Source organism: Crotalus tigris, unplaced genomic scaffold, assembly GCF_016545835.1.
Source record: "Crotalus tigris isolate CLP2741 ecotype Arizona unplaced genomic scaffold, ASM1654583v1 scf7180000018055.714482, whole genome shotgun sequence".
Lineage (NCBI taxonomy): Eukaryota > Metazoa > Chordata > Lepidosauria > Squamata > Viperidae > Crotalus > Crotalus tigris.
Genome location: NW_024096798.1, coordinates 180060 through 206380, shown reverse-complemented (window position 1 = coordinate 206380; position 26321 = coordinate 180060). Strand labels below are relative to the sequence as shown.

The 26321-nt window shown below is 41.4% G+C and overlaps 1 protein-coding gene across 2 annotated transcripts in view; it reads left to right on the top strand.

Annotated features, from left to right (window-relative positions):
* Positions 1-5846: 5846 nt before the first annotated feature.
* The window catches only part of LOC120309697 (cytochrome P450 2J2-like), a 38102-nt gene continuing 17627 nt past the window's right edge, over positions 5847-26321 (top strand). Inside the window, exons 1-5 of one of the 2 annotated variants that reach the window (XM_039347201.1) lie at positions 5847-5917; positions 6771-6933; positions 10132-10281; positions 17682-17842; positions 18792-18968. In XM_039347201.1, coding sequence (XP_039203135.1) covers positions 5915-5917; positions 6771-6933; positions 10132-10281; positions 17682-17842; positions 18792-18968 — 654 coding nt within the window. In that variant the 5' untranslated portion in view covers positions 5847-5914. Of the gene's footprint in view, positions 5918-6355; positions 6410-6770; positions 6934-10131; positions 10282-17681; positions 17843-18791; positions 18969-26321 lie in introns of those variants that run through there. The other variant, XM_039347200.1, reaches the window with a different exon arrangement.

The window sequence follows — 26321 nt, the reverse complement described above, 5'->3', positions numbered from 1 at the left end:
TCCGAGACCACCCGCCTGGTAGGCAGCCAAAGCAGCCGCAGCTCCAGTAGTCTTCGCCTGAAGAGGTGAGAGGCAGCCCTGCAGAACAGCCCTTCCCCTTCTGCCACCGATTCTCCTGCCCGCTGTTCCCCCACCTCCCCCTGCCGAGTCCTGCCCTGTCAGAGAGCCCCAGATTCCGTGCGGGCCTAGCAGAGCCAAGCGGAAGGGAAAGCCGTTGATCTTCATTCAGGCAGGCCCTGAGTTCTCTGAAGGACGTTCGGTTTCATTCTGGCTCAGGGAAACATCGCTCCCTCAGAGGGATTTATGATTTCCGGCAAGTGGCCAGTTATCAAAGCCCGGCTTCCTCCTATCCCCTTACCACCCTGTGCGCGCATCCCCCCATCTCTGAGCCCCCTCCTCTCTTCCTTTACTTCTTGCCCTGCGGTGCGGTTGATGCCCTCCACTTTTCCTCGATGGCTAAAGACAACTTTGCTCGCTCAGAGCTTTTTCCTCTCTTCCCACGGCAACTGATTTCCCCCCCTTATCCTCTCCTCCTCTGTGATCCCTGCAGTCCTCCGAAAGACAGCACATACTTTTTGATTCATCCTGCTCAATCCCTTCACCCCCCCCTTGATGGCTTCCTACTTGTGGGATGCAGGGGAAGGGAGCGCCATTTCATTACAGGTGGGAGAAGGAAAAGTGGTCCAGGCAGTGAAAAGGGAAGAAATCAAAGGGGGGGGGCTTTGGAGATAAACGCTGCTTTGGGTGGATGTTTTGGTCTGCAGCACGTATTTCCCTTTCCCCTCCTGCTTGCCTTTTCTCTGTTTCCTAGTGTGCCTCTGGAAAGCCGGGAAGGGGGGGGGGGGACAAAATGAATCTGCTCCTAGTGTAGAATCAAGAAGCTCCAAGGAGCCTTTTCTTGCAGTTGCTGCAGAAATGCCCCCCATTCTTCCTGCCCTGGCTGCTGCACCAAAAGCAGTTGATTATTGCTCAGTGGAACCAGCAGTGGGGTGGGAGGAAGGAATGGATTTCCCTTCTGCTGCCTCTGCCTCAGTGGACAAGACCTCCTTCTAAAAATCTCTCCTAAGATTCTGGTAGGCACAGCTCCAGAACTGAGCTACTGACTGAGCTGGGGTGGGGATCTGGGGAGAGAAAAGAAGAGGAACCACTGACTAGCTAAGGGGTAGGCAACCTTGGCTCTTTGATGACTCATGGACTTCCAGAATTCCTGAGCCACCATGGCTCAGCTTGGAAACCTCTCCCTTTCCCCTCAGCATGGCTGGCTCAGGAATTCTGGGAATGGAAGTCCACGAGTCATAAAAGAGCCAAGGTTGCCTACCGCTGGACTAGCTGGAGCAGCTAAAGTGATACATTTTCTGAATCACATAATACTAGAAGAATAAAGCGGCTATATTTCCATAATTCACTAAGACTGCACACACAAAAAGCAACATTGACATCAAGTTTAAAGTAATCAAGGATATTAACACCATCTCTTGGGAACTTCTGGCGCATGATCAACCGACATAGCGCACCTTGGTGTACCATGGTTGCCAAACATATGAACACAGAAGGACTATCTCGGCACAAGAAAAGCGAGCACTCCGCAAAGCCAGAACTGCAAATGCTGAAGTAACAGTGTCTACATTTCTTTGTTCAGTATGTGGCAGAACATTCCGTGCTAACATCGGTCTTATTAGCCACCTATGGACACATCGTTGATGGCCCATAACCCACAAGATGTCAAGGTCTTCATCGAAATCGATGGACGAACAACAATCAAGCTGCATAAGTTACACAAATGCAGCCATTCTGTTTTAATCCAATCTGCTTCAGCTACTGTAAACACAGACCTTCAGTATAACTATTATACTGAAATTATAACAGTATAATTTGTAACGGTGAAAATACATCCTGCATATCAGATATTTACATTATGACTCATAACAGTAGCAAAATTACAGTTATGAAGTAGCAACGAAAATAATTTTATGGTTGGGGATCACCACAACACGAGGAACTGTATTAAAGGGTCGCGGCATTAGGAAGGCTGAGAACCACTGGGTTAGAACATGTTACATTTTGGAATTAGACTATCTCAAAGCTATTCACTACTGCTAACCCATTGACGCATCTTAATCTCAAAGTTGAGAATGGCAAAGTTATTAGGAGTCTTTAAATGTAAAGGCCAATGTACTAAAATTTAATAATAGGGAAGGGAATAAAGACCTGCAGAAGTTATTTAAAATAATAGCTTGGACATCCATGGATCAGTGCTTTCAAAAACAGGCTGGTCCTGATTTCAAGAGATGCATAAGTAGGACAGAATATAAAAGGGTGTGGTAGCAAAGACTTCAAAACAGCAAACATCTCTGAAGGAAGCAGAGTCCTCAAAGCACAAGTCCCACGACAGATGATCAGGCTGGAGAGTGAGAAGGCAGGAGGATGTTGAAGCTACTGTTCCTTCTGATCCTTTGGATTCCACGCCAGATTCTTTCCTATCTGAAACAGATCTGGTCACGCAAACGCTACCCGCCGGGGCCTTTCCCACTTCCTGTGGTCGGAAGTATGTGGCGGCTGCTGGGGACTGGCATTTCAGAGACGACGTTCACAAAGGTACACCTTTTTGTGTCATTTTATCCAATGAGAAGCCAGGGGATGTCTGAACACAGCTTGAGTCTTTTGTTTTGACCCCCCCAAAAGTTGTTGGGGTAGAGAAAGAGTGATTGGGACAAGTCACTTGTTGAACGTCCAAAGCTGTGCGTCATGTAGGTCTTTCTGCTGCTAATTAAGTATCTTAACCATTACACTACATGGCTTCTCAACAATAGTAAAAATAAAAAAAATCCCAGGTGGATCCAGTTGAACGCTACTTAACACTTAGGGAATCACTTGGAAAGCATAATTTTGTCTCTTCCGAAGCAGGACCAATTCAAGGGCTCACTTTTAATGTATTACCCAGGAGCTGTGTTCACACAATGCCCAGAGCCTGCTTAACAATTGTGCATTTAAACAATGTGGTAGAGCAGACTTTAACATGACAAAACACAGTAAAAAGTAAGCTGGTGCCTTAAGTTGTGTGAATGCATCTATTGTGCTTTAATAAACTATATTAAGGGTATTTATGTGAACCTGGCAATTATTACTGTTTTCATAGTTTATTGCTCACTAGGTTTTTGTTGTTGTTGCTGTGGGTTTATTTCCGTATACCCAGGTCAGTGGGCTCCAAAACTGCAGAGAGGCAACACACCTACAAGTACTCAAAGGCCAGTACTCATTGTTTACTATACCACTCTTCTCTGATTCTAATGCAACTGCTGTCCCTCCACTACATCTCTTCATGAGTTCTAGTTCTGGAGAACAATAACTCTTTCACACTTGGAATACTGCATCCAGTTTTGGTCACCACGATGTAAAAAAGAAGTTGAGACTCTAGAAAGAGTACAGAGAAGAGCAACAAAGAGGATTAGGGGACTGGAGGCTAAAACATATGAGGAACGGTTGCTGGAATTGGGTATGTCTAGTTTAATGAAGAGAAGGACGAGGGGGGAGGGATGAGCAGTCTTCCAATATCTCAGGGGCTGCCACAAAGAAGAGGGTGTCAAGCTATTTTCCAAGGCCCCTGAAGGCAGGACAAGAAGCAACGGGTGGAAACTGAGCAAGGAGAGAAGCAACCTAGAACTAAGGAGAAACTTCCTGACAGTTAGAACAATTAACCAGTGGAACAACCTGCCTCCAGAAGCAGTGAATGCTCCAACACTGGAGGTTTTTAAGAAGAGACTGGACAGCCATTTGTCCGAAATAATATAGGGTTTCCTGCCTGAGCAGAGGGTTGGACTAGATGATCTCCAAGGTCCCTTCCAACTTTATCGTCATCATCATTATTATTATAAATAATGTTATTTCATTCTTTGATAAAGTGACTAAACTAGTAGACCAGTGAAATGTTGTGGATGTAGTATACTTAGATTTCAGTGAAGCATTTGATAAAGTAGACCACAACCTATTCCTTGGTAAGCTAGAACAATTTGGAATAGACAACATCACCACCAGATGGATTTGTAAACTGGCAAACTGTAAACAAGTAGTCCTCAATGGCACTACGTTCACATGCAGAGAAGTAAAAAAGGTTATGTCTTAGGCCCAGTAATTTTCAGTCTCTTCATAAATGACTTAGATCAGGGAATTGAAGGGGAACTCATTAAATTTGCAGATGACACTAAACTGGCAAGAGTATCCAACACTCCAGAAGACAAACTCAGGATCCAAAAAGATCTTGACAAACTTGAACAATGGGCCCTATCCAACAAAATGAGTTTCAATGTGGAGAAAAGCAAAGTTTTACATTTAGGCAAGAAAAACCAAAGGTACAAGTACAGATTAGGCGAGACCTGGTTTAAAAACAGTCTGTGAGCGGGACTTTGGAGTCCTAGTGGACGATCACCTGACTATGAGCCAGCCGTGTGCAGCAACAGCCCCCAAAGCTAATATAATCCTGGGTTGCACAAATGGAAGCATAGAATCAAGATCATGTGAAGTATTAGTACTGCTTTATAAAACCCTAGTAAGACCACACCTTGAATACTGAAGCCAATTTTGGTCACCATATCACAAAAAAAGATGTTGATAGTTTGGAAAAAAAATCAGAGAAAGCAACTAAGATGATCCAAGGTCTGGAGACTAAAATATACGAAGAACGGCTGCAGGATTTGGGTTTGGCTAGTCTAAAGAAAAGAAGAAATAGGGGAGACATGATAGTAGTATTCCAATATTTGAGGGGCTCCCACAAAGAAGGGGGAGGGTCACATTATTCTCCAAAGCACCAGAGAGCAGAACAAGAAACAATGGTTGGAAACTGATCAAAGAGAGAAGCAACCTGGAATTAAGGAGAAACTTCCTGACAGTGAGGACAATTAACCAGTGGAACAGCTTGCCTCCAGAAATTGTGGGTGTTCCATCACTGGAGATTTTTAAAAAGAGGCTAGACAGTTATTTGTCTGAAATGATATAGGTTCTCCTGCTTGAGCAGGGGGCTGGACTAGAAGACCTCCAAGGTCCCTTCCAGATTCTATTCTATTCTATTCCATTCCATTCCCCTAGATTGGATCCTGCAATAACTCTTCTACTTGCAGCCAAAGCTGCATCAGGCTGCTTTAGTTTCCCAAACAATGCAACCCACCTTTCCTCTCACCCCCACACCAACACCATCACATCCACAAGCATTTTGTTTCCATTGATTTACGTCAAAACTCATCCCTCACAAAAATGCTCTTGTCAGGAATGCAGTAGAAAGTTCAACTAAACATTGATTTATTTTCCTTTTTCCTTTGTCCGGTCCCATAAACATCCTTTCATGCTTTAAAAGACCTCTTTTGTAAAGGAAAGTTATCCAACTCACTCTTCTGGTTTGTTATTTGCATGTCCCTTTTAATAATTAAGATCAACTCCAACTTCTGTATGTTTCTTCTCTTTATCATACAACCAGGATTATCAGATTACTGCCTCTCAAAATGATCCTCTGTGATTAATGGTTTTGTGTAATTCATCTGCTCCTCCCTAGAAAGGAGGGGAACAAAGAAATAAAGATTACCTTCGTACAACACAATGAATTAGGATAAGCAAACCCTTCAAGCTATATTTGTAAAACATGCACCATGATAGCATCTGCCTGGCCAGAGTGGAGAAGTTCTGAACAACTGGGATCTTCAGCATACTGATGACACCGTACGCCATTCTGATAAATGGTCTTACCCAGAGGTTTCATGTAAATTTTAAGAGGAGAGGAGAGATACCCAGGCTTGAGTGAGGTCGAGGGGTCCAGAACCCTACCTCTTTCTTTCCACCAATACTACCGGCCATAGAGAAAGGAGAACCACTGCAAAACCACGCTCCCACTTCCAGCCCCTGAAGCTGCTTCAAGAGAATACCATGGTCCATGGTATCAAAGAAGCTGATTTGGGAGAATACCATGGTCCCAACATTTCACCTTTTTCGGGGCGGCCATTTCACTAATAGTTTATTATTGCTGCTGCTGCTGTTGGTACTACCCGGAAATAAGACTGGGTCTTATTTTTTTCCTTCCAAAAGAGGCACCAGGTCTTATTTTCGGGGTAGGCCTTACCTCACCTCCAGCACCGACAGCCCCACCCAGCTGGTCTACTTCTTCTGGGGCCGAAGTTCTGCAGCTGCATTCGGGCCTGCATTTTGCAGTCAGGCCTTTCCAGAAGCCGAGTACTGAACTATGGATTGAATCCATAGCTTGATGCTCAGCTGTTGAGGTCTTGCAGAACTGAGCTATGGATTGAACCCATAGCTTGGTTCTTGGTTGCAGAGGCCTTCCGGAAAGGTCTGTGACTGAGAAATGCAGGCCTGGCTGCAGAAGAGGCCTCAGAAAAAGATGTGGCCTGGCAAGGAGAGGCCTGGCTACAAGGTAAGTGGGTGTGGGGCAGGTGGGGCAGCTCCACACCCCCACCCCCACCCTAGCTTGGTTTTTAGGTGTGTGCCTTGCCACAAAACTAGGGCTTATTTTTGGGATAGGGCTTATATTAGGCCCACCCTCCAAAATCAAGCTAGGGCTTACTGTTGGTGTAGGCCTTACTTTTGGGGAAACACGGTACTACTTCTGTTTTACTGTGAATGCTATACGCCGGTTAAAGTTAAAGATACAAAAATTGTCTTGGTGAGTTACATAATGTGGTGAATTAGTTTTCCAAGCTGTAGTGGCAAAGTATGAAACAAGGACAACATAATATATTGTAACTATCATTTTTCTTCCATGCTCCATACTGCAGCTTGCAAAGCAATATGGGAACATCTATTCTCTGTGGGGCGGCCCTTATCATATCATAATCCTCTCTGGATATCAAGCTGTGAAAGAAGGACTAATTGACCATTCAGAAGCTTTTGCTGATCGCCCGGTCACACCTTTCATTTTAGCTTCCACTCAAAAAAGGGGTAAGTCATAGCTGAAAAAGTTATTGGGTACTGTCTTGCTAGACCAGTGAAAATCAATGTGGCTAGCAGTTTGAAGTCTGGATTAAAATATATGGCAATTAGAGAAGTTTTGTCTAACCATTCTATCTGCCCACAACCCTAGAATTACCCATTAGCCTGGATCTGTCAACTATCTTATGAAGCAAAGAGTGTTATTGTCATGGTTCCAACAGATGAAACATAATATCAGCACTTCATAATCAAAGCCAAAAACTGAATTCTGCTCCCCTGGACACATAGTATCAAAGCACAATTCCCTCCTCCAACTAACAATCATAAATCACATTCCCCAATTAGCTTGAAACGTGGGCTTCCTCTCCAATTCTCCAACCCGCCAATTCTTTATCAGCTCTGGGCTCAATAACCTTGAGTCTCACACTAAGTTTAGTATTGTTATGTCTAGCTAGACTCTCATTCACAGCCTCCCCCCCAGCATCATCTAACTCTAAAAGCAAAAGGGAAAAAGATGGCTACATTTCCATCTGTTGTGGTTGTATGTTGAGGACTACCTATATTCTGCTGTCTCCAAGCTGCCAAGTCCACTATCCAGACTTTTTTTGTCTTACTTATCATATTATTATTGTTATTTTATTACCTCAAAATAGCGTCAACTCAAACCTATTAACCTTTTTCTTTTAGTGAAACATCCTTTGTTCCTGCAAGCAGGAAAACCATTCACCATTCAAGCCACTGAGCTCTGGAAGAAAAGGATGTGACCTGTCAATTGATGCTTCTCTTTATTAATCATAATTTTTATCTCTATAATAAATCATATACTATTATATATCCTTTTCCCATATTCCAATTGGCCAAAACAGTAGTTAAAATGTTTTATTACCCTCCATATTTTGAATATCCTCTGGGGTGAGTCTTCGGATTGGTTGCTACTGCTCTTTAAAAAAAATTCTCATCCTTCCTTAGAGTGATAGCTACTTAAACAAGAATTAGGAAATGGGTCATGCTAATCAATCATATGGCAAAGTGTCAGGAAGCTGACCTAGATAGCAACAGGCAAGAACCATAACCTAGGCCAGTGTTTTTCAACCTTGACAATTTTAAGGCATGTGGACTTCAACTCCCAGAATTCCACAGCCAGCAATGCTGGCTGTGGAATTCTGGGAGTTGAAGTCCACATGCCTTAAAATTGTCAAGGTTGAGAAACACTGACCTAGGCAAAAGGAACTGAGTCTTCCTTTTAACTCAAGAGAAACACAATTACATTTGGAAGTAGCTTCGACAGACACCTCCCTGATTCATTTATGGGGGAGGAAGAACAGCACATTCAGACTTTAAATGTTCTGTTTGTATAGCTAATCTCAATCAGGAATAGCTTGTCCCCAGAAAATGTGGGCACTTCATTACTGGAGATTTTAAAAAAGAGGCTGAACAGTCATTTGTCTGAGATGGTATAGGTTCTCCTGCTTGAGCAGGGGGCTGGACTAGAAGACCTCCAAGGTCCCTTCCAGCTCTATTCTATTCTAAACATCATCTGGAGTGGCTTTCCTGGTCTGGTCAATTTGGTGAGGTTGACACATATCTGTCATATTTTTGATTAAGATAGAAACAACTGCTGATTAAAATAGAAGCAACTGCTGATCCCTTTTAGTTGGGAACTAATAGTATGTTGGTAGTAGTTTCTATTGTAGTTTAAACCAACTGTGTGTCATGGTTCTGACAGATGAAACTCTTCAAAAGAACTTCGAGGCATTGTTTACCTTAAAGAGTTTTTTATTTGAAAAGCATAATATCGGCATTACATAATTGAAGCCAAAAAACTGAATTCCACTCCCCTTGGCACAAAGTAGCAAAGCACAATTCTCTCCTCCAACTAACAGTCATAAATCACATTCCCCAATTAGCTTGAAATGTGGGCTTCCTCTCCAATTCTCTAGCCCGCCAATTCTTTATCAGCTCTGGGCTCAATAACCTTGATTCTCAGGCTAAGTTTAGTGTTGTTATGTCTAGCTAGACTCATTCACAGCCTCCCCCTCCCAGCATCATCTAACTCTAAAAGCAAAAGGGTAAAAGATGACTACATTTCCATCTGTTGTCAATGTAAAACATCCGATGTCAGCTGCGTTGACAGTTATATCATCTGTTTATCAGATTTTGCAAGACTCCCGAAAGATGAAGGGAGGTGATTTGATGGTTCCCATGAGAAGAAGGATAATCAAATGGGCATCTTTTAATGGACCAAACCAAGCTAGAGAAGATCATATTCAAAAATGGTGCAAGAAAAACAGCAATATAGGCAACCAGATATTTGAATTAGGGCTTCCATTTAAGAAGTTCCCATCATAAACTATAGGAGATGTAAGGAGGAAGCTTCAAGAAAAAGGAAGGATGTGGGATTTCAGTAGCCACCAATGAGGTTAAAAGGGGGTTCTGAACTCTCCCACAGGGAAGCCTGAACTTCTGTAGCATCATTTCCTCTGTATCGGCTGAGGCTTTCTGTATTACTGAGAGTCTAAATCAGGGGTCTTCAAACTTGGCCCTTTTATGACTTGTGGACTTCAACTCCCAGAATTCTGGCTGAGGAATTCTGGGAGTTGAAGTCCACAAGTCATAAAAGGCCACGTTTGAAGACCCCTGGTCTAAATTATCCATTACGATTGTGGGTTTGAGACACCGACTACTATTCGATGTAAAAAGGTGGATGGAAGAGGTTGGATCATTCAATGCAAGAGGCTGAATTGCATATATAGTGGTATGTCGGTACTCATCGTGAATTGGTCCAAGAGGAACAATGAATACCAAACAAAATTTTCCCATAAGGAATACCAAAAATGATGAGGACTAAACAAATTTTTCCCATAAGGGGCAATGTAGGGAGTCACAAGACAGCTGACACTGATAAGTACTAGCTTGTGCATTGAGTACCAGACAAACTATGCAAAATGCATTGAGTAGCAAATTCAATGAGTTTCAAAGCAGTTGAGTACCAAGCAGTGATGAGATTTAAATATGTGAACAACCGATTCTCTGTGTGGAAGTCCATTCTGGGCCTGGGCAACACAAAATTAGCTACCGGTTCTGCCAAACTGGTATGAACTGGCTGAATCCCACCACTGGTACCAAGGTACATTTTAAAGACTATCAATCTGATTAATATTATATTTTTGTGAACACTAATTTCTCTGCCTCTCTTGGTGACTTCAGGCATTGTCTTTTCAAATGGTCACACCTGGGAGCAGCAAAGACGGTTTGGCATTGTCACCATGAGGAAGTTGGGACTGGGGAATAAAGGCATAGAATCTCAAATCCAAGAAGAAGCCCAACAGCTTGTGGAATTCTTTGCAGAGACAAAAGGTATGTGACAATCTGAGACGATGTTGGCTTGAATATAACAGCACAGACAGAATAACAAAATAGGAAGGGACCTTGGAGGTCTTCTAGTCCAACCCCCTGCTCAAGCAGTAAACCCTATTACCATTTCAGACAAATGGTTGTCCAATCTCTTCTTTAAAACCTGCAGTGTTGGACCACCCATTACATTTTTAAAATCTTTTTTCCATGTTTTAATGTCCAGGGTTGCACCAATTCTTTTCTCCCCCCCCCAAAAAAACAATGAAAAGGTGGAATAGTAGAGATATTTCAAAATAGGGGCTCTTTATAGCAGAAGCTTGCCTTGAGGAACCTTTGGACAAATAAGGCGAGGGGTAACACTTCCCTCTGCATAATAGCCAATCAAAGTTCACGGTTTAGCTAAGTACAAACAGAATACAAATAGAATAATAATTGTGACAAAGTTGGAAGGGATCTTGTAGGTCAGTGGTGGCAAACCTATGGCACAGGTGCCAGAGGCGGCACTTGGAGCCCTCTCTGTGGGCACACGCGCCATGCCCCGGAGATGGCAACCATCTTCTTCAACCAGTCACCCGCTAACTTGCCGAGGTCCCACGTGGCCGGATGCATCCCAGCACCCATACGCTTGCTGGCCTTTGTGTGCGGGGGCCGATGGTGTCAGGTAGCAGCCCCCTGGCCCCTGCCTCGCCTCACCCCACAGAACCAGCCTCCTGCCCACCGCCCCACCCGCCAGAGACCTCTGGATCTCCCCCCAACCCTGTCCGGCTCCCACAGGTGTCCCTCCCCAGGAGCAACATCGAGTTGGCCCTGCCCACCCTGGCCACGTCCACCCATCTGCCATGACCACTGTAGCCATGCCCACCTGGCGGCCATGGCCACTCGGCACCCGACAATACATAAGTGGGTTTTGGGTTGAAGCTTGGGCACTCGGTCTCTAAAAGGTTCGCCATCCCTGTTGTAGGTCATCTTGTCCAACCCCCTGCCCAAGCAGGAGACCCTAGACCATTTTTGACAGATGGCAGTCCAGTCTCTTCTTGAAAGCCTCCACTGATGAAGCTCCCACAACTTCTGAAGGCAACTTCTGTTCCACTGGTTGATTGTTCTGACTGTCAGAAAATGTCTCCTGATTTCTAGATTGAATCTCTCCTTGATCACTTTCCATCCATTATTCCTTGTCTGTCCTTCAGGTGCTTTGGACCTCCCTCCTCTCTGTGACAGCCCCTCAAATATTGGAAAGCTGCTATCATGTCACTTCGGTCCTTCTTTTCATTAGACTAGACCAGTGGTTCTCAACCTGTGGGTCGCGACCCCATTTGGAGTCGAACGACCATTTCACGGGGGTCGCCAAACAACGCAGTCCGCCATTTTCCCCCCCTTTTCCTTAGCTGTGCTACTCCCTTTTATTCTATTGGCTTTTGAAAGCCAATAGAATAGACTCTCTTGAATAGAGTCTAATTCTATTGGCTTTCAAAAGCCAATAGGAATTGTCCAGGCTGTCTCTGCCCTGCTGAGCCCGCCAAAAGTCCCATTCTGCGAACGGTGCTGCACCAGTTGAGTAGTCCTCGACTTACGACCAGTTGTGTAGTCCTCGACTTACGACCAGTTGTGTAGTCCTCGACTTACGACCGGTTGGGGGTCGCGGCATTAAAAAGGTTGAGAACCACTGGACTAGACAAACCCAATTCGAGCAACGGTTCTTCGTATGTTTCCGCCTTCAGTCCCCTAATTATATTTGTTGCTCTTCTCTGCACTAGAGTCTCAACATCTTTTTTATAGTGTGGAGACCAAAACTAGATGGTGTAAGGACCCTCTTGGGCAGGGGTTTGAACCAGAAGACCTCCAAGGTCCCTTGCAGCCCTGTGATTATATGATTCTATGGAAACTGATCAAAGAGAGGAGCAACCTGGAATTAAGGAGAAACTTCCTGATAGTGAGGATAATTAACCAGTGAAACAGCTTGTCTTCAGAAATCGTGGGTGCTCCATCACTGGAGGTTTTTAAGAAGAGACTGGGCAGTGACTTGTCTGAGATGGTATAGGTCAGTGGTGGCGAACCTATGGCACGGGTGCCAGAGGCGGCACTCAGAGCCCTTTCTGTGGGCACGTGCGCCATTGCCCCAGTCCTAGGCCTTCAGCTGGGTTTTATGAAACCTTTTCGCTTTAGGCCTCTGCCGCCGTGTACAAAAAAAAAGGTTCAATCAATCAGTCAATTTCAACTTCTCGCGGGGGAAAAAAAGATCTTGCAAAGTTGGAACTGATTGGTTGAACTTTTTAGTCCCACCCAGTCTGCCGTTACCACCACAGCCACGCCCACCCAATGGACCACACCCAGCCAATGGACTACACCCACCTGGCACCTGACAATGCATAAATGGGTTTTGGGTTGCAGTTTGGGCACTTGGTCTCTAAAAGGTTCGCCATCACTGGTATAGGTTCTTCTGGTTGAGTGGAGGGCTGGACTAGAAGACCTCCAAGGTCCCATTCTATTCTATTCTATTCTATTCTATTCTATTCTATTCTAGTCTATTCTAGTCTAGTCTAGTCTAGTCTAGTCTAGTCTAGTCTAGTCTAGTCTTCTTCCTGTTTCTATTCCATTCCATTCCATTCCATTCCATTCTATTATTCTAAAGATTCCGTTAACTTACAATAGAAAAAGATGGCTGGAAACCCCATTCACAGTGTGTTGGTGGTGAGAACAGCAGGACATACATGTTAACCCTCCTGAAACTAATGGTGACCTTCAGTTTTTAAGACAGGGCAATTTGGAAGTGTGGATATCCCCATAAGCGTGAAAAAGATTTGTGCAAATCCAGATGGCAAAATATAGCAGCGATCAATGTTTCTTTTCTAGAAGAGACAGAGGCAGAGAGAGAAATAAAATAAGAAAGAACACACATACAGATATGCAGAAAGATTGAGGGCAGTAGAAGAAGGGGACGACAGAGAATGAGGTGGCTGGATGGAGTCACTGAAGCAGTAGGCATGGCTTCCAGTTCCGGATCACAGTGCTGGCAGGTGCACAGGGAGAATGTTCTCTCCGCCGCCCGGTTTCCCTTCATCAGGCGATCCTGAAAAGGGTCATAAGTCACCTTGAAGGGGTGACAACCATGAGGAAGACCCTTGATAGATTACGGAAGGGTGGCAGCCCTTCCGTTTGATCCGAGGCAGTTCCTTCGGACCGTCAGAGGAAAGATCGGCCATTAACATTGCCGATCACTAAGCTGTGCCTGCCGAAAGCCAAACTCATCACTAAGCACAATGAAGCAACGCGGAAGATCTGGGTGAGACTCTTTCTTCCCTTTCTCTTACTCCAACTACCTTCCTGTGAAAGCTTCCTGAAATCTCTTCCTCACTTCTAACACAGCGGCGTTTACTCACTTTGGGAAATTAAGCCTTGAAAAAAATAACAACTAATCTAAATGACTAAATAACTGGATTTGTATTTTTTGGACACTTTGGGGCCCCAAAAAGTTCCTGCTACAGGGATCTAGCATCTCATCTATTTTTTTAACTTTGGAAAAAAAAATTAATTGCATAAAAAGTTAATCGCTCTCTGGAAAAAGATTTTAAGTCTATCGCTGACATCTTGTGGCAAAACCTGGTACAGCAACTGAACTTTTTTGACTGTCAGGCCTGTTTATTCTTTAGAATTGGCCTTCACACTATCTAAAAAAGATAAGAACCTGAAACAGCTGGGTGGTGAAAATAACCTCTAGGAATAATGGAGGTGGACATTTGTTGACTCTTACAACAGCCTCCACTAAAAGTTTATTTGTAATCACCACAGAAATGGAGGAATTCTACCCACAACTTAATTATAAGTTTATACTCGAAAAAATCCTTGAAGTCACTGAGCTAATGAATTCCAGAGTGAAATTCAAAGATGTCATCTTAAAATCACAAAATGAAACCCAGACTTTAACTGATGAATCTAGAAACCAAAAAAACAACTGAAGAGGAACCAATTAATATCAAAGAAGATTCTACACAACAACAAATACAACCTAAGGAGAATTTTCACAAGTAAATCTTGATTTCAACTAAAGTACTTGTAATTCAAAAAGCAACAGGAACTGAAGGAACCAACATTAAGATGGAAACACAATATATGGAGACCTTAGACAACTTTGACAATCAAACAACAACCATAACACTGGATATGACCTTTTACTCTAGCCAGATGGAACTGGAAAAAGAACAAGACCTGACTGAATTGATGACATACATCCTAAATCAAACAGGGAGATCTGAACTATTAGGGCAACAATTCAATGACTACAAAGGGACCAGTTCCTTTGAAAAATTGATATCTGGATGGTCTCCCTTGATTCAAACAACATGTGTAGGAATGAAGGGAGACCCATTTGAGGATTTGGGGGCATTAGTATGGAAACCTGTTTGGCACAAAAAGAAAAAGAACAAGACCTGACTGAATTGATGACATACATCCTAAATCAAACAGGGAGATCTGAACTATTAGGGCAACAATTCAATGACTACAAAGGGACCAGTTCCTTTGAAAAATTGATATCTGGATGGTCTCCCTTGATTCAAACAACATGTGTAGGAATGAAGGGAGACCCATTTGAGGATTTGGGGGCATTAGTATGGAAACCTGTTTGGCACAAAAAGAAAGCTAGAGTCAGATTCAAAAATGGGACTTCCCTGTTTCTTTTTCTCCTGATTGACGATAGAACAGCTTAAAATTTTACCTAATGGACTAAGGAGATTTTTAGAGATATTGATTGATCTAGTATCCAGGATTTAGACTTATAAAGGAAATGAAAATTAGTTATTAGATTATAGTTTTGAAATGTAATATGGAAAGGGATTTGTGACAATGAAAGATAGTTTATTAGTAAATGATGAGCTACTAGGACGAGAAATAGAATATACTTTTGAAAATGTAATTATCTGAATAATATGTGTATTTTAGACATAACTATTTTGAAATGAAATTAGGGAAATTTGGGCTTCCTGAAGTTTAAAAATTACGGTTATTGAAGGCCAAATTGGAATATGGTTAATTGGAATTAGGAAAAATTTAAAAACAGGACTTGGATATGTATAAGCAAAACTATATTGACAAATGTATTGACTGACTGAGCTATAATTAGAAATGTATTAACTTGAATTTGATACAATAATTAAGGGAAATAGAGAGGGAGCTTTTAATGATGTAATATGAGATATGTATGCAAGATTTTGTTATTGGACTATTGACTATCCTATCACCGCGCTGCTTCCTAAATACTAAATTGAAAAATGAATAAAATTTCTTACAAAAAAAAAGAGGCGTCAGCTTAAATGGACTCCAGAAGATGGTAGAGGATAGGAAGGCCTGGAGGAACGTTGTCCATGGGGTCATGATGGGTCGGACACGACTTTGTAACTAGTAAAAAGAACAGATATGCAAACATATATGTAGCCTGTTTTCCCCACATGCTGAAACACGAACTTGCGAGTTCCGCTTTATGCAGTCTAACTTGTGTAAATCCAGTCATACAGCTGATGCACACAATAAGGAAAAGTACGCAGGCAAAGCTGCTGCTAACATTGTATAAATTGTTATTCCCTGCTGATTTTTGTACTGTGGGGTGTTCCTATTCATGGGTGTGTTCCAAATATGATTTCAAACATTCAACATCAATTTCTTAGACATAGAAACGCTAGAGGTTCTTTAGAAATATCACAGACACCTCAAACACCTTCTATGCTGACTATTTAAATGCATTTTTATATAGCTTAGCATCGAAGTAACCAAAACCATATTCATTCTGATAACTATGTTGCCTAACTATTCAAGGCATTAAAACAAAATCTAAAGGAGAGGTAGAATCTAAAGAGGGTTCTTCAAACGTGGCCTTTTTATGACTTGTAGACTTCAACTCCCAGAATTCCTCAGCCAGGCACGTGTGCCTGGCTGAGGAATTCTGGGAGTTGAAGTCCACAAGTCATAAAAGGGCCAAGTCTGAAGAACCCCGGTCTAAAGTGCTTGAGGAAAGAATATCGGTAACCAAGAAATATCAGATAGAATTCCTCGTTAAGAACATTGATAAGGTTTTCCAGTTATGCTAGTTAGGCTAGAGTTCATGTATTCTCAACAGGAAGTTTAACTTGTCTAGTAAAAATTATAAATAAGGATCCCAACTTTTCTTCCTTTTAGACAGTCCCCGACTTAACAACCGTTCATTTAGTGATCATTCAAAGTTACAACGGCATGAAAAAAAGTGACATGATCATTTTTCACACTTATGACCGTTGTAGCATCCCCCGGGGTCACATCATAAAAATTCATGATGTCATTCATGTCATAAATATGACTGACTCATATTTATGACGGTTGCAGCATCCCAGAATCATGTGATCCCCTCCAGTGACCTTCTTACAAGCAAAGTGTCAAGCCCCTGGGCTCGTCATGTACCGGTGTGGGGGGGGGAGGAACACAGCAGCCAGCCAAAACCAAGCGGACGACATCTGTGCGCTGCCTGCAGCCAACCCCGTGTGCCGCCCGAATCCTGAAGATCAGCTGGGCAACGGAGACAGGCCAGCTGGGTGTTGGAGGGGCTGCCTCTCACCGCGACTGCCTCTCCCTTGTTGCCGGAAGCCGGGGAGGAAGCCGTCTACTGTGCCCAACAGCTGGGTGTTGGAGACATCGCCTGATGCCACCTGATGCACTGCCGGTGGCCGGGGAGAACGCCGGCTACCACGCGAAGTAGCTGAGCTTTGGAAAAGCCGCCCGGCGCTCTCACATGCTGCGGAGCAATTCCGGCAGCCGGGGGAAGAAAGCCGGCTGCTGGGCAAGGTAGCTGGACAGTGAACGCTGCTGAGTAGGACGACTGGTCCTGCGGAGGCCATGTGACCTGGAGACGGCATCCGACGGAGGAATGGCTGCAGTGATGCGTCTGAAAGCGGGGTGTTGGAAATTGACCTGCAGCTTTTACCTGCACAGACCGGATGCTGGCTTGCTGATTGGGGTGGGGTTGGAGGGCGAGGCACTTCTACGTAAGGCACTGGGAGCAAACCACTCCCAATGCTGACTTTAATTTTGCATGCATTAAAATCCTGTTGGTCACTTTGTTCCTGCATTCCTGGAGTTTGTTTTCAGCAGACGAAGGACAATTGACACAAAGTCAATGGGGAAGCTGGATTCACTTAACAACCCTCTTACTAACTTAACAGCCGCATTGATTCCCTCAACAAAGGTGGCAAGAAAAGTTGTAAAATGGGGCAAAACCCATCTAACAAATGTCTCGCTTAGCAACAGAAATCTGGGACTCAATTGTGGTCGTAAGTTGAAGGCTATCTGTTTTTTTAATAAGATTTACCAGCCATCCAATTTTTTCATATAACCAGGAAAGGCAGAATTAATGCGACTATAAATACAAATTCTCTTGTTTCCAGGGCAGCCATTTGACCCATCGCTACCCATCGTGAGATCAGTCTGCAGTGTGATTTGTGCTGTAGCTTTCGGACGTCGCTTTTCCACTGACGATAAGGACTTCCTGGAGTTGATGGAAGCCATTTCGATTTCCTTAAAATTTGGAAGCAGTATCTTTTACCTAGTAAGTGGTGGCAACTTTGCTTCTCCTTCTGCTTCCCATCTGAGTTGCTTAATTTGGGGATTTTTCTAGAACAATGGATTGGTGGTGTTTAAAAGAAGTTAAATAGGTTGGCCATTCTTGAATGACAACACAGCATTAATATTGTACACTTTGAAATGAGTTGATCCTTAAGGCTTGGCCACGTAATCCGAAGAGTTGTGTTTTTGTTGCCTGTTTCTTTGTATTCCCCTGACACAGGTGCAACCTTCCAAAAGACATTTTTCAGGAGGCAACTGGACTTTCTTGTTTTTTCTTTGAAGACGTTTCGCTTCTCATCCAAGAAGCTTCTTCAAGCTCTGACTGGATGGTGGCGAAGGGAAGGATTTATACTCCTTGCAGAGAGCTGGTCGTTTGCCTTCTTTTAGAGAGTCGTTGAGGCCACTTGGAGGTTTACCTGTGTCCTCAAGGTCATCTGAGTGGTGCAAACGGGTGTGTGGAGCCTTCTTGGCTGCAGGATGTTTTCTGCCCTGAATCCCTTCACGGTTGAAGACAGGCACGGGCTGTTGGGGAGGAATCCGTGTTGTCTGCATCTCAAACTGAAGCGCAAATAATTCCTGTAGCCTGCAATGTTTCCTGGAGATCCGTTCATGCTCCTGCACCATTGGAAGGGTGTTCCTCCCAAAGGGCATAGCTGAATGCCTATGGAGATTCTCAGTCATTCAGGTCACGGTTGCCCCAAAGGTGCTTTTCCAGGAGGCAACTGGGCTCTCTTGTTTTTCTTTGAAGACGTTTAATTTCTTATCTAAGAAGCTTCTTCAGCTCCTTCCATTCCCCACCCTCCAGTCAGAGCTGAAGAAGCTTCTGGGATGAGAAGCGAAATGTCTTCAAAGAAAAACAAGAAAGTCCAGTTGCCACCTGAAAAAACACCCTTGGGTCTCTCTCTCTCTCTTACTTCCTTTCTCTTTTATAGCTTTATGAAAATTTCTCAAATATCATGAAGCACCTGCCAGGCCCTCACCAGACTGCCCTATCTGCTCTGGAGAGAATAGTTTCGGTTGCGAGGAAGGAGATCACCCAGCATAAGGAGAACCAGAACTTGCATGCACTACAGGATTTCACTGACTCCTATCTATTTCAAATGGAGAAAGTAAGCATTGGTGCATAGCTCCTATTCATTGTACAGCATATCTTCTATGGGCTCCTCACAGGTGTGCCTTGACTAGACCACAATTGAGCCTAAAATTTCTGTGGCTAGGTGAAACAGTTGTTAAGTGACCTTTCTTGCCCTCGTTCAGACATGTCAAACACAAGGCCTGGGGGCCAGATGCGGCCCGCGAAGTGATTTCATGTGGCCCGTGAAGACATCCTGGAAACAGTGAGGGAATGGCCCCCACTGCCTTGGCCCTGGCCCAGGCCAGCCAGGAGCCAATGTACAATTTTGTGGTGGCCATCTTGGCACTTGCCCCAGTGGACCATGCCTTGGCACTTGCCCCAGTGGACCATGCCTTGGCACTTGCCCCAGTTCCATCCTCTTCTGCCATAGACCCTCAGATCTGTCCCACTCCTGCCCAGGCCCCCACAGGCACCCTTGACACAAATGGTGTAGAACTGGCCACGCCCTCCCAGTAGGCCACACCCACTCTGGCCACACACACCTGGCCCCACAAGGGCAACCACAGTGCTGATGCGGCCCTCAGTGAAATTGAGTTTGACACCCCTGCCCTAGTTGCTAAGTGAATCAGTGCAGGTATTAAGGTATTAGCACGGTTGTTAAGCGAATCTGGCTTCCCCATTGACTTTGCTTGTCACAAAAGATGATCACATGACCTTGGGACACTGCCACCGTCATAAATATGGAGCAGCACTGAGCTGGCCAAAGCTACAAATGGTCTTCAGGACGTTAAAACTGGAAGTAATTGTAAAGGGTGTTAAGATAGTATCTTTAAAGTGAATGAATGAACAACTGAATGGTAAAATTTGTTGTTGTTGTTAGTTGCAAAGTCATGACCGACCCATCGCAACCCCATGAACAACGTTCCTCCAGGCCTTCCTGTCCTGTACCATCTTCTGGAGTCCATTTAAGCTCACACCTACTGCTTCAGGGACTCCCTCCAGCCATCTCATTCTCTGTCGTCCCCTTCTTCTATTGCCCGCCATCTAAGAGCATTAGGTTCTTCTCCAGTGAATCCTTCCTTCTCATTAGGTGGCCAGAGTACTTGAGTTTCAACTTCAGGATCTGGCCTTCTAAAGAGCAATCAAGGTTGATCTCCTCTAGGACTGACCGGTTTGATCGCCTTGAAGTCCAGGGGACTCGCAGGAGTCTTCTCCAGCTCCATAGTTCAAAGGCCTCAATTCTTTGGCACTCAGCCTTTCTTATGGTCCAACTTTCACAGCCATACATTGCAACTGGGAAAACCACGATCTTGACTATACACACTTTTGTTGGCAGGGTGATGTCTCGGCTTTTTAGTATGCTGTCTAGATTTGCCATAGCTTTTTTTTTTAATCAAAATTTTATTAAGTTTATATAAGAGAGGAAAAATAGGAACAATACAGGTATGGTAAAGGGAGGGGTAGAAGGAAAGGGGGAGGGGGAGGAAATAAGGAATTAGGATAAAATAAGGATAGGCACAATCACATATTTCAACAAACAAGCAACCATCCGGATTGTAATAATGAGTAAATATCATATTCAACCATTTTTAACAAAGCTTAGACTGTAACATATTAAAAACAATTAGTAAACAAATATGTTGATCTATTAAGTAAACACTACTAATAAAATCTCAAAAAAATCCTAACAATCAAAAGTAACAAATGAAAATCAGTAAATCAGGAAAAGTAATCATATCATCAAAATGTTAGTTAGAACTGGATTAAAAATCAGTCAGCTATTCTAAAATATTGAATCCTTCAAGTTCTAACGTGTCTCTAACCACTGATAAAATTTTTCCCAAGTTCTAAAATAAATTGAATCATCTTTTTCTTTCATTTATAATGTTAGTCTATCCATTTCTGCACACTTTAAAATTTTGGTAATAATAATCTGGTCAGATGGTAAATTCTCATTTTTCCAAAATTGGGCAAATACTATCCTTGCAGCAGTTAAAACATGCAATATCAAGTAGTCATTCTCTTTGCCATAATTAGGTCTTAATATTCCTAACAAAAACAATTCTGGTTTAAATTCTATCTGTAGTTTCATCTTCTTTTCCAACCATCTATGGATCTTAGACCAATATTTCTTAGCGATAGGGCATGTCCACCAGGCATGGTAATAAGTGCCTGGCTGTTGTTTACATTTCCAGCAGATATCTGAAACATTTTTAAACATTTTCGCTAAGCAAACTGGTATCATATGCCATCTATAAAACATCTTATATAAGTTTTCTTTATATGCTACCGCTTTTGTAAGCTTAATATTTTTATCCCAAAGTTTTTGCCAATCTTCCAAATCTATAGAATATCCAAAGTTCTTTGCCCATACTATCATTATTTCTTTCACTTGTTCTTCTTCCATCTTCCAGTTTAAAAGAAATTTATAGAGTTTTCTAATCAAATTCTCATCTGTTTTTAACAAAATTTTATCAAATGAGGTCTGTTCTTTGTAAAAAACCTGTTGATTTTATATCTTTTTCGTATCTTGTTTGAATTTGCAAGTAGGACCACCATGTCAAGTCAATACCTTGTACTTGTAAAGTTTGCCTGTCCTTAAGTTTTCCCTCTTTGTCTAAAATGTCTTTATAACTAACCGTTTGTCATAGTTAATCAGATTTGGATAAGCAAATGCTTCCATTGTTGAAAGCCACTCAGGTATTTTCATGTATATTTTATGTTTAATTTTCTCCCATTCTGAAAGTAGTACGTTTCTTATTGCATGATTTTGAAAGTACTTATGTGCTTTAGACTTCTCGTACCATATAAAAGCATGCCAAGCTAGCTGAAGGTCATGTCCCTCTAAGTAAAGCAATCTTTTATTTCTCAATACAATCCATTCTTTAAGCCAAAGCAAAATAGCCACTTGATAGTAAAGTCTCCAATCTGGAAGTCCAAAGCCTCTTCTATCCTTAAATTCTTGTAACAATTTACATTTGATTCTTGCTTTCTTTTTTTGCCATATAAATCTTAGAATCATTGCATTTAAATCATCAAAAAAATTCTTAGTAAGTTTAATAGGCACTGTTTGAAATAAGAAAATTAGCTTTGGTAAAATGATCATCTTAACCGTCGCTATTCTTCCTAAAAGTGATAATTGAAGATTTCCCCATCTTTCCAAGTCTATTTTTATTTGTTTCATTAATCTCTCATAATTATCTTCTTTTAGTGTAGTATATTTCACCGTTAAATAAATACCCAAATATTTAACTTTTTTAACTATTTGAAGATTTGTCATTTTAGCGAGTTGAGTTTTCTGTTTGTCTGTTAGATTTTTTTTATTACTTTAGTCTTTTCCCTGTTTATTTTCAGACCAGCCACTTCTCCAAATTTCTCAATTTTCTGCAGAAGTTTATCAGCTGTTTGCAATGGCTCCTCTAGAATGAAGACCAAGTCATCCGCAAAGGCTTGTAGTTTATATTTCTGGTCTTAATCTCCAGACCTTTAATTTCTGTATCTTGTCTGATATTTCTTGCCAGAACCTCTAATGTAAGAATAAACAACAGAGGAGACAACGGGCATCCCTGTCTAGTGCCTTTTTAAATCTCAAATCCATCTGTATAATCTCTATTTAAAAGTATTCTTGCTGTTTGTTTCTTATAAATTGCTTGAATTGCTTTGTTAAAATTTTCACCAAAGTTCATTTCTTGAAGTTGTTGAAACATAAATTGCCAATTTAAGTTGTCAAAGGCTTTTTGTGCATCAAGGAATATAAGTGCCATCTGGTTCCCTGGATGAATTTCATAGTACTTCAAAACATTTAAAATAATCCTTAAATTGTTCTTTATCTGTCTTTTTGGTAGGAAAACATTTTGGTTTGGGTGTATAAATTCATTCAATAAATTTTTCATTCTTTCTGCCATTATTTCAGCAAAGATTTTGTAATCCACATTTAGTAACAATATTGGTCTGTAATTTTTAATTAGTGTATGATCAGTATCTTCTTTAGGTATCAAAGAAATGTTAGCTTCAGTCCACGAGTCCGGTATTTTTGTATGTATAAACACTTCATTACATAAGTCTTTCAAGGTTGGAGTTATAGTATCTTGTAACGCTATGTAAAATTCATCAGGAAGACCATCAGGTCCTGGTGTTTTATCTTTCTTTTGCTTTTCTATTGCCTCTGTAATCTCCATCATTGAAACATTCTCGTTTAGCCTCTGACGCATATTCTCAGGAACCTTTGGGAGATTTGCTTCTTTTAAATAAGCCTGAATTACATCTTTAGAAACCGTCTCCTCCTTATACAGTGTCTCATAATACTCCTTCGTAATTTTTTTCATTAAGTCATTGTGACATTGTAGGTCACCGTCTGTATCCCATAGCTTACTTATTAATCTTTTTTCTCTTTCTTTTTTTAATCCATATGCAAGCCATCTCTCAGGTTTATTGGCATTTTCAAAAAAGTTCTGTTTGGACCTTTTAATCTGTTGTGCCATTGTATTTGCCTTAAGTAAGTTTAACTTATGTTTTAATAGTTCCATTTGTATTTTCAACTTTTTCTTTTGAGGGTCTGATTGTAATTCAGCTTCCAACATACTGAGTTGTTCTTTCAATCTATGTTGAACAAGTTTCTTTTCCTTATTCTTTTTAGCAAGATAAGTTATGGCCAAACCTCTAAAATATGCTTTTGCCATGTCCCATACAATTTGAATAGAGGTTTCTTCTTTTTTATTGATTTTAAAAAAAGAATTCCATTTCTTTTATTGCAAATTGTAAAAACTCCTTTTCTTTCAATATTGATTCATTCAAGGACCATCTTGGTCTTTTCTTGTCCTTTCCAGGTCATTTTCATTGAATTATGGTCTGCCCAAATGTTAGATTCTATTTCAATTTCTTGTATCATGGCCTTTAAATCCAAAGAAGTCCATATCATGTCAATTCTTGACCACGATTCATGTCTGTTAAAATAAAAGGTGTATTATGCTTTTTCCGGGTGCATCTCTCTCCAAATGTCCTGTATACAGAGTTCATCTTTCATTCTTAGAAAGGATTTAGGTAAGACATTACTTCCTTTTTCCCCCTGTTTGTGACTTTTATAGTCTCGTATTGGATCAACAATTGTGTTAAAGTCTCCAAGTATACACAAGCTATAGTAGTTTAAGTCCACAAGTTTATCATATAACTGCTGAGAGACTTGATCTTGTTTCTCATTGGGAGCATATATTGCAACCATCAATCTTTGTTTTTGATTCCATGTAATCTCAACCATCAGTATTTTCCCCTCTTCATCAGCATAAATTTGTTTTGGATTCATCTTTTCTTTTATATCTAGAGCTATCCCTCTTTTCTTTTGTGATGCCAGGGAAAAATAAAGTTTGCCAAGTTTTAATTGTTCAAATATTCTAAAATGTTGTAACTTAATGTGTGTCTCCTGGAGACAAATTATATCCATTTTTAACTTTTGTAGCCTATGAAATATTTTACTCCTTTTTGATGGGGAGTTAAGACCATTTATATTTATTGAAAGAATTCCAATTTCCTCCATAGTTTCAATTGTGTCGAGATCTCAATTTTCTAAGAGAGCTTATCTGTCTCTGATCTTTAGGCCTCACATCTTCCTCTGGTTGAGTCTTTGTAGGCGCATCTTCCTCTGTTTGTTTCAGTGTTCCTGCAGTCGTTTCCTCTGGTTTCTTGGGTTCCGCCTCACCTCTCTCCAAGAAGTCTCTATGATTATTAAAGAAATCCTCTGCTTGTTGTGGGGTGTTCAATCTATATCTTTTTGTGTCCCAAAAAATTAATAATCCTTCCGAGACCAACCATCTGAAGTCCACTCCTTTACTGATCAATTTCCTCGTTAAGAATTGGTATTCTCTTCGAGTTTCTCTAATTCTTCTTGGGATCTGTTTGAGAACTACCAAATCTTTATCTTTATATTTCAGAGGTTGGTCCCTCACTAGTCTCAGGATCTCATCCCGAAGTGCTCTTTTGCTAAATCTAACATGAACTTCCCTGGGCACTCTATTTCTTCTTGCATAGTTTGAATTCACTCTATAGACTTGATCAACTTCTCTTTTAATTTGATCCATTTCCATTCCAAGCAAGTCCGCCAATAATTCAGTCATCAATAGTAATAAGTTCTCATCACTCTTCTATCATGTTTTGGAATCTTAGAAAGTATGATGTGCGTTCTAGCTCCATCATTGCCATGCTTTCTTCCAGCTCTGCGTTGGATTGTGCCAATCTCTGGTTTTTATCTTGGAGAGCCTCTAATTTCTGCTCTACCACCACTGACTTGTCTTCAATATTTTGCATTCGTTGTTGAGTGTCTGACATTGCCTGTTGAAAGGATTCCATTTTTTGATCCATCTTAAGCAAATCATTTTTCAAGTCTTCGAGATCCTTTTCTATTTCCATTTTAGAGTCTTCAAAATCCTTTTTAATTTCCATTTTAGAATCCATAATTGCCTGGAGAATGGCTTGCGTATCCTTCTGCTGCGTGTCGAGCTGTAAAAAAGTTGTAATCAATTTTTGAAGTGCTGGACTAATTGAGGTTGATGCGGGAGCAGAGGATCCCTTCCTCGCCCCTTTCGCCAAATTTGAAACACTCATTTTAGTTGTTGTATTTGTTGTATTTATTTATAATCCAACATCAAGCCTGATGGCCCAATTAATTGTAATCCAAGGTAGGGCCCGATGGCCAATTATAATCCACCAAAAAGCTCAAAAGAGAGGAGAGGAAAAAAAAAACCCAAAAATATACTGCTTACAAAAATAAAGGGAACACAAACATATAGGATTCTATACGTTTGTGTTCCCTTTATTTTTTTGAGCAGTATATATATGTAATCTGGAACCCTCAGAAAAAAAAATAAAAAAAATAAAAGCAAAATTAAAAATATCCAGCAGTAGTAACATCAAAAAGTAGGAAATAATATAAAAAGGGATAGCAGATCTCTGGGCAAAAATAAAAAAGGAAGAAAGAAAAAGAAAAAGAAAAAAGAAGGAAGCAAATAGAAAAATAAAAAAAATATGTTTATATCCACACAACAGGGCTGACATAAAAAGAGTAACAAATACAAAAGAAGAACAAAAAAGACAAAAAAGAAAAAAAGAATATGTGATTTATAATCCCATGTAGACATAAAAAGAAAAAAAAACTTCTATAGTTCCCTTATTTTAAAGAGAATAAAATCAATCCAAAAAGGGAATCAAACACCAAAACACCAAGCAAGGACAGAAAAACAAAAACATAAAATAGAGAGCAGTCTCTCTTAGTAATCTTCAAACAAAGTAGAGATGTCTGGGCAGTCAGCCAAGTGTCTTGGCATTGAGCCAAACACCACAGCTATATCAACAGAGATAGTGTAGCAAAAAGAAATAATGTGGCAGGAAAACAAAGGGA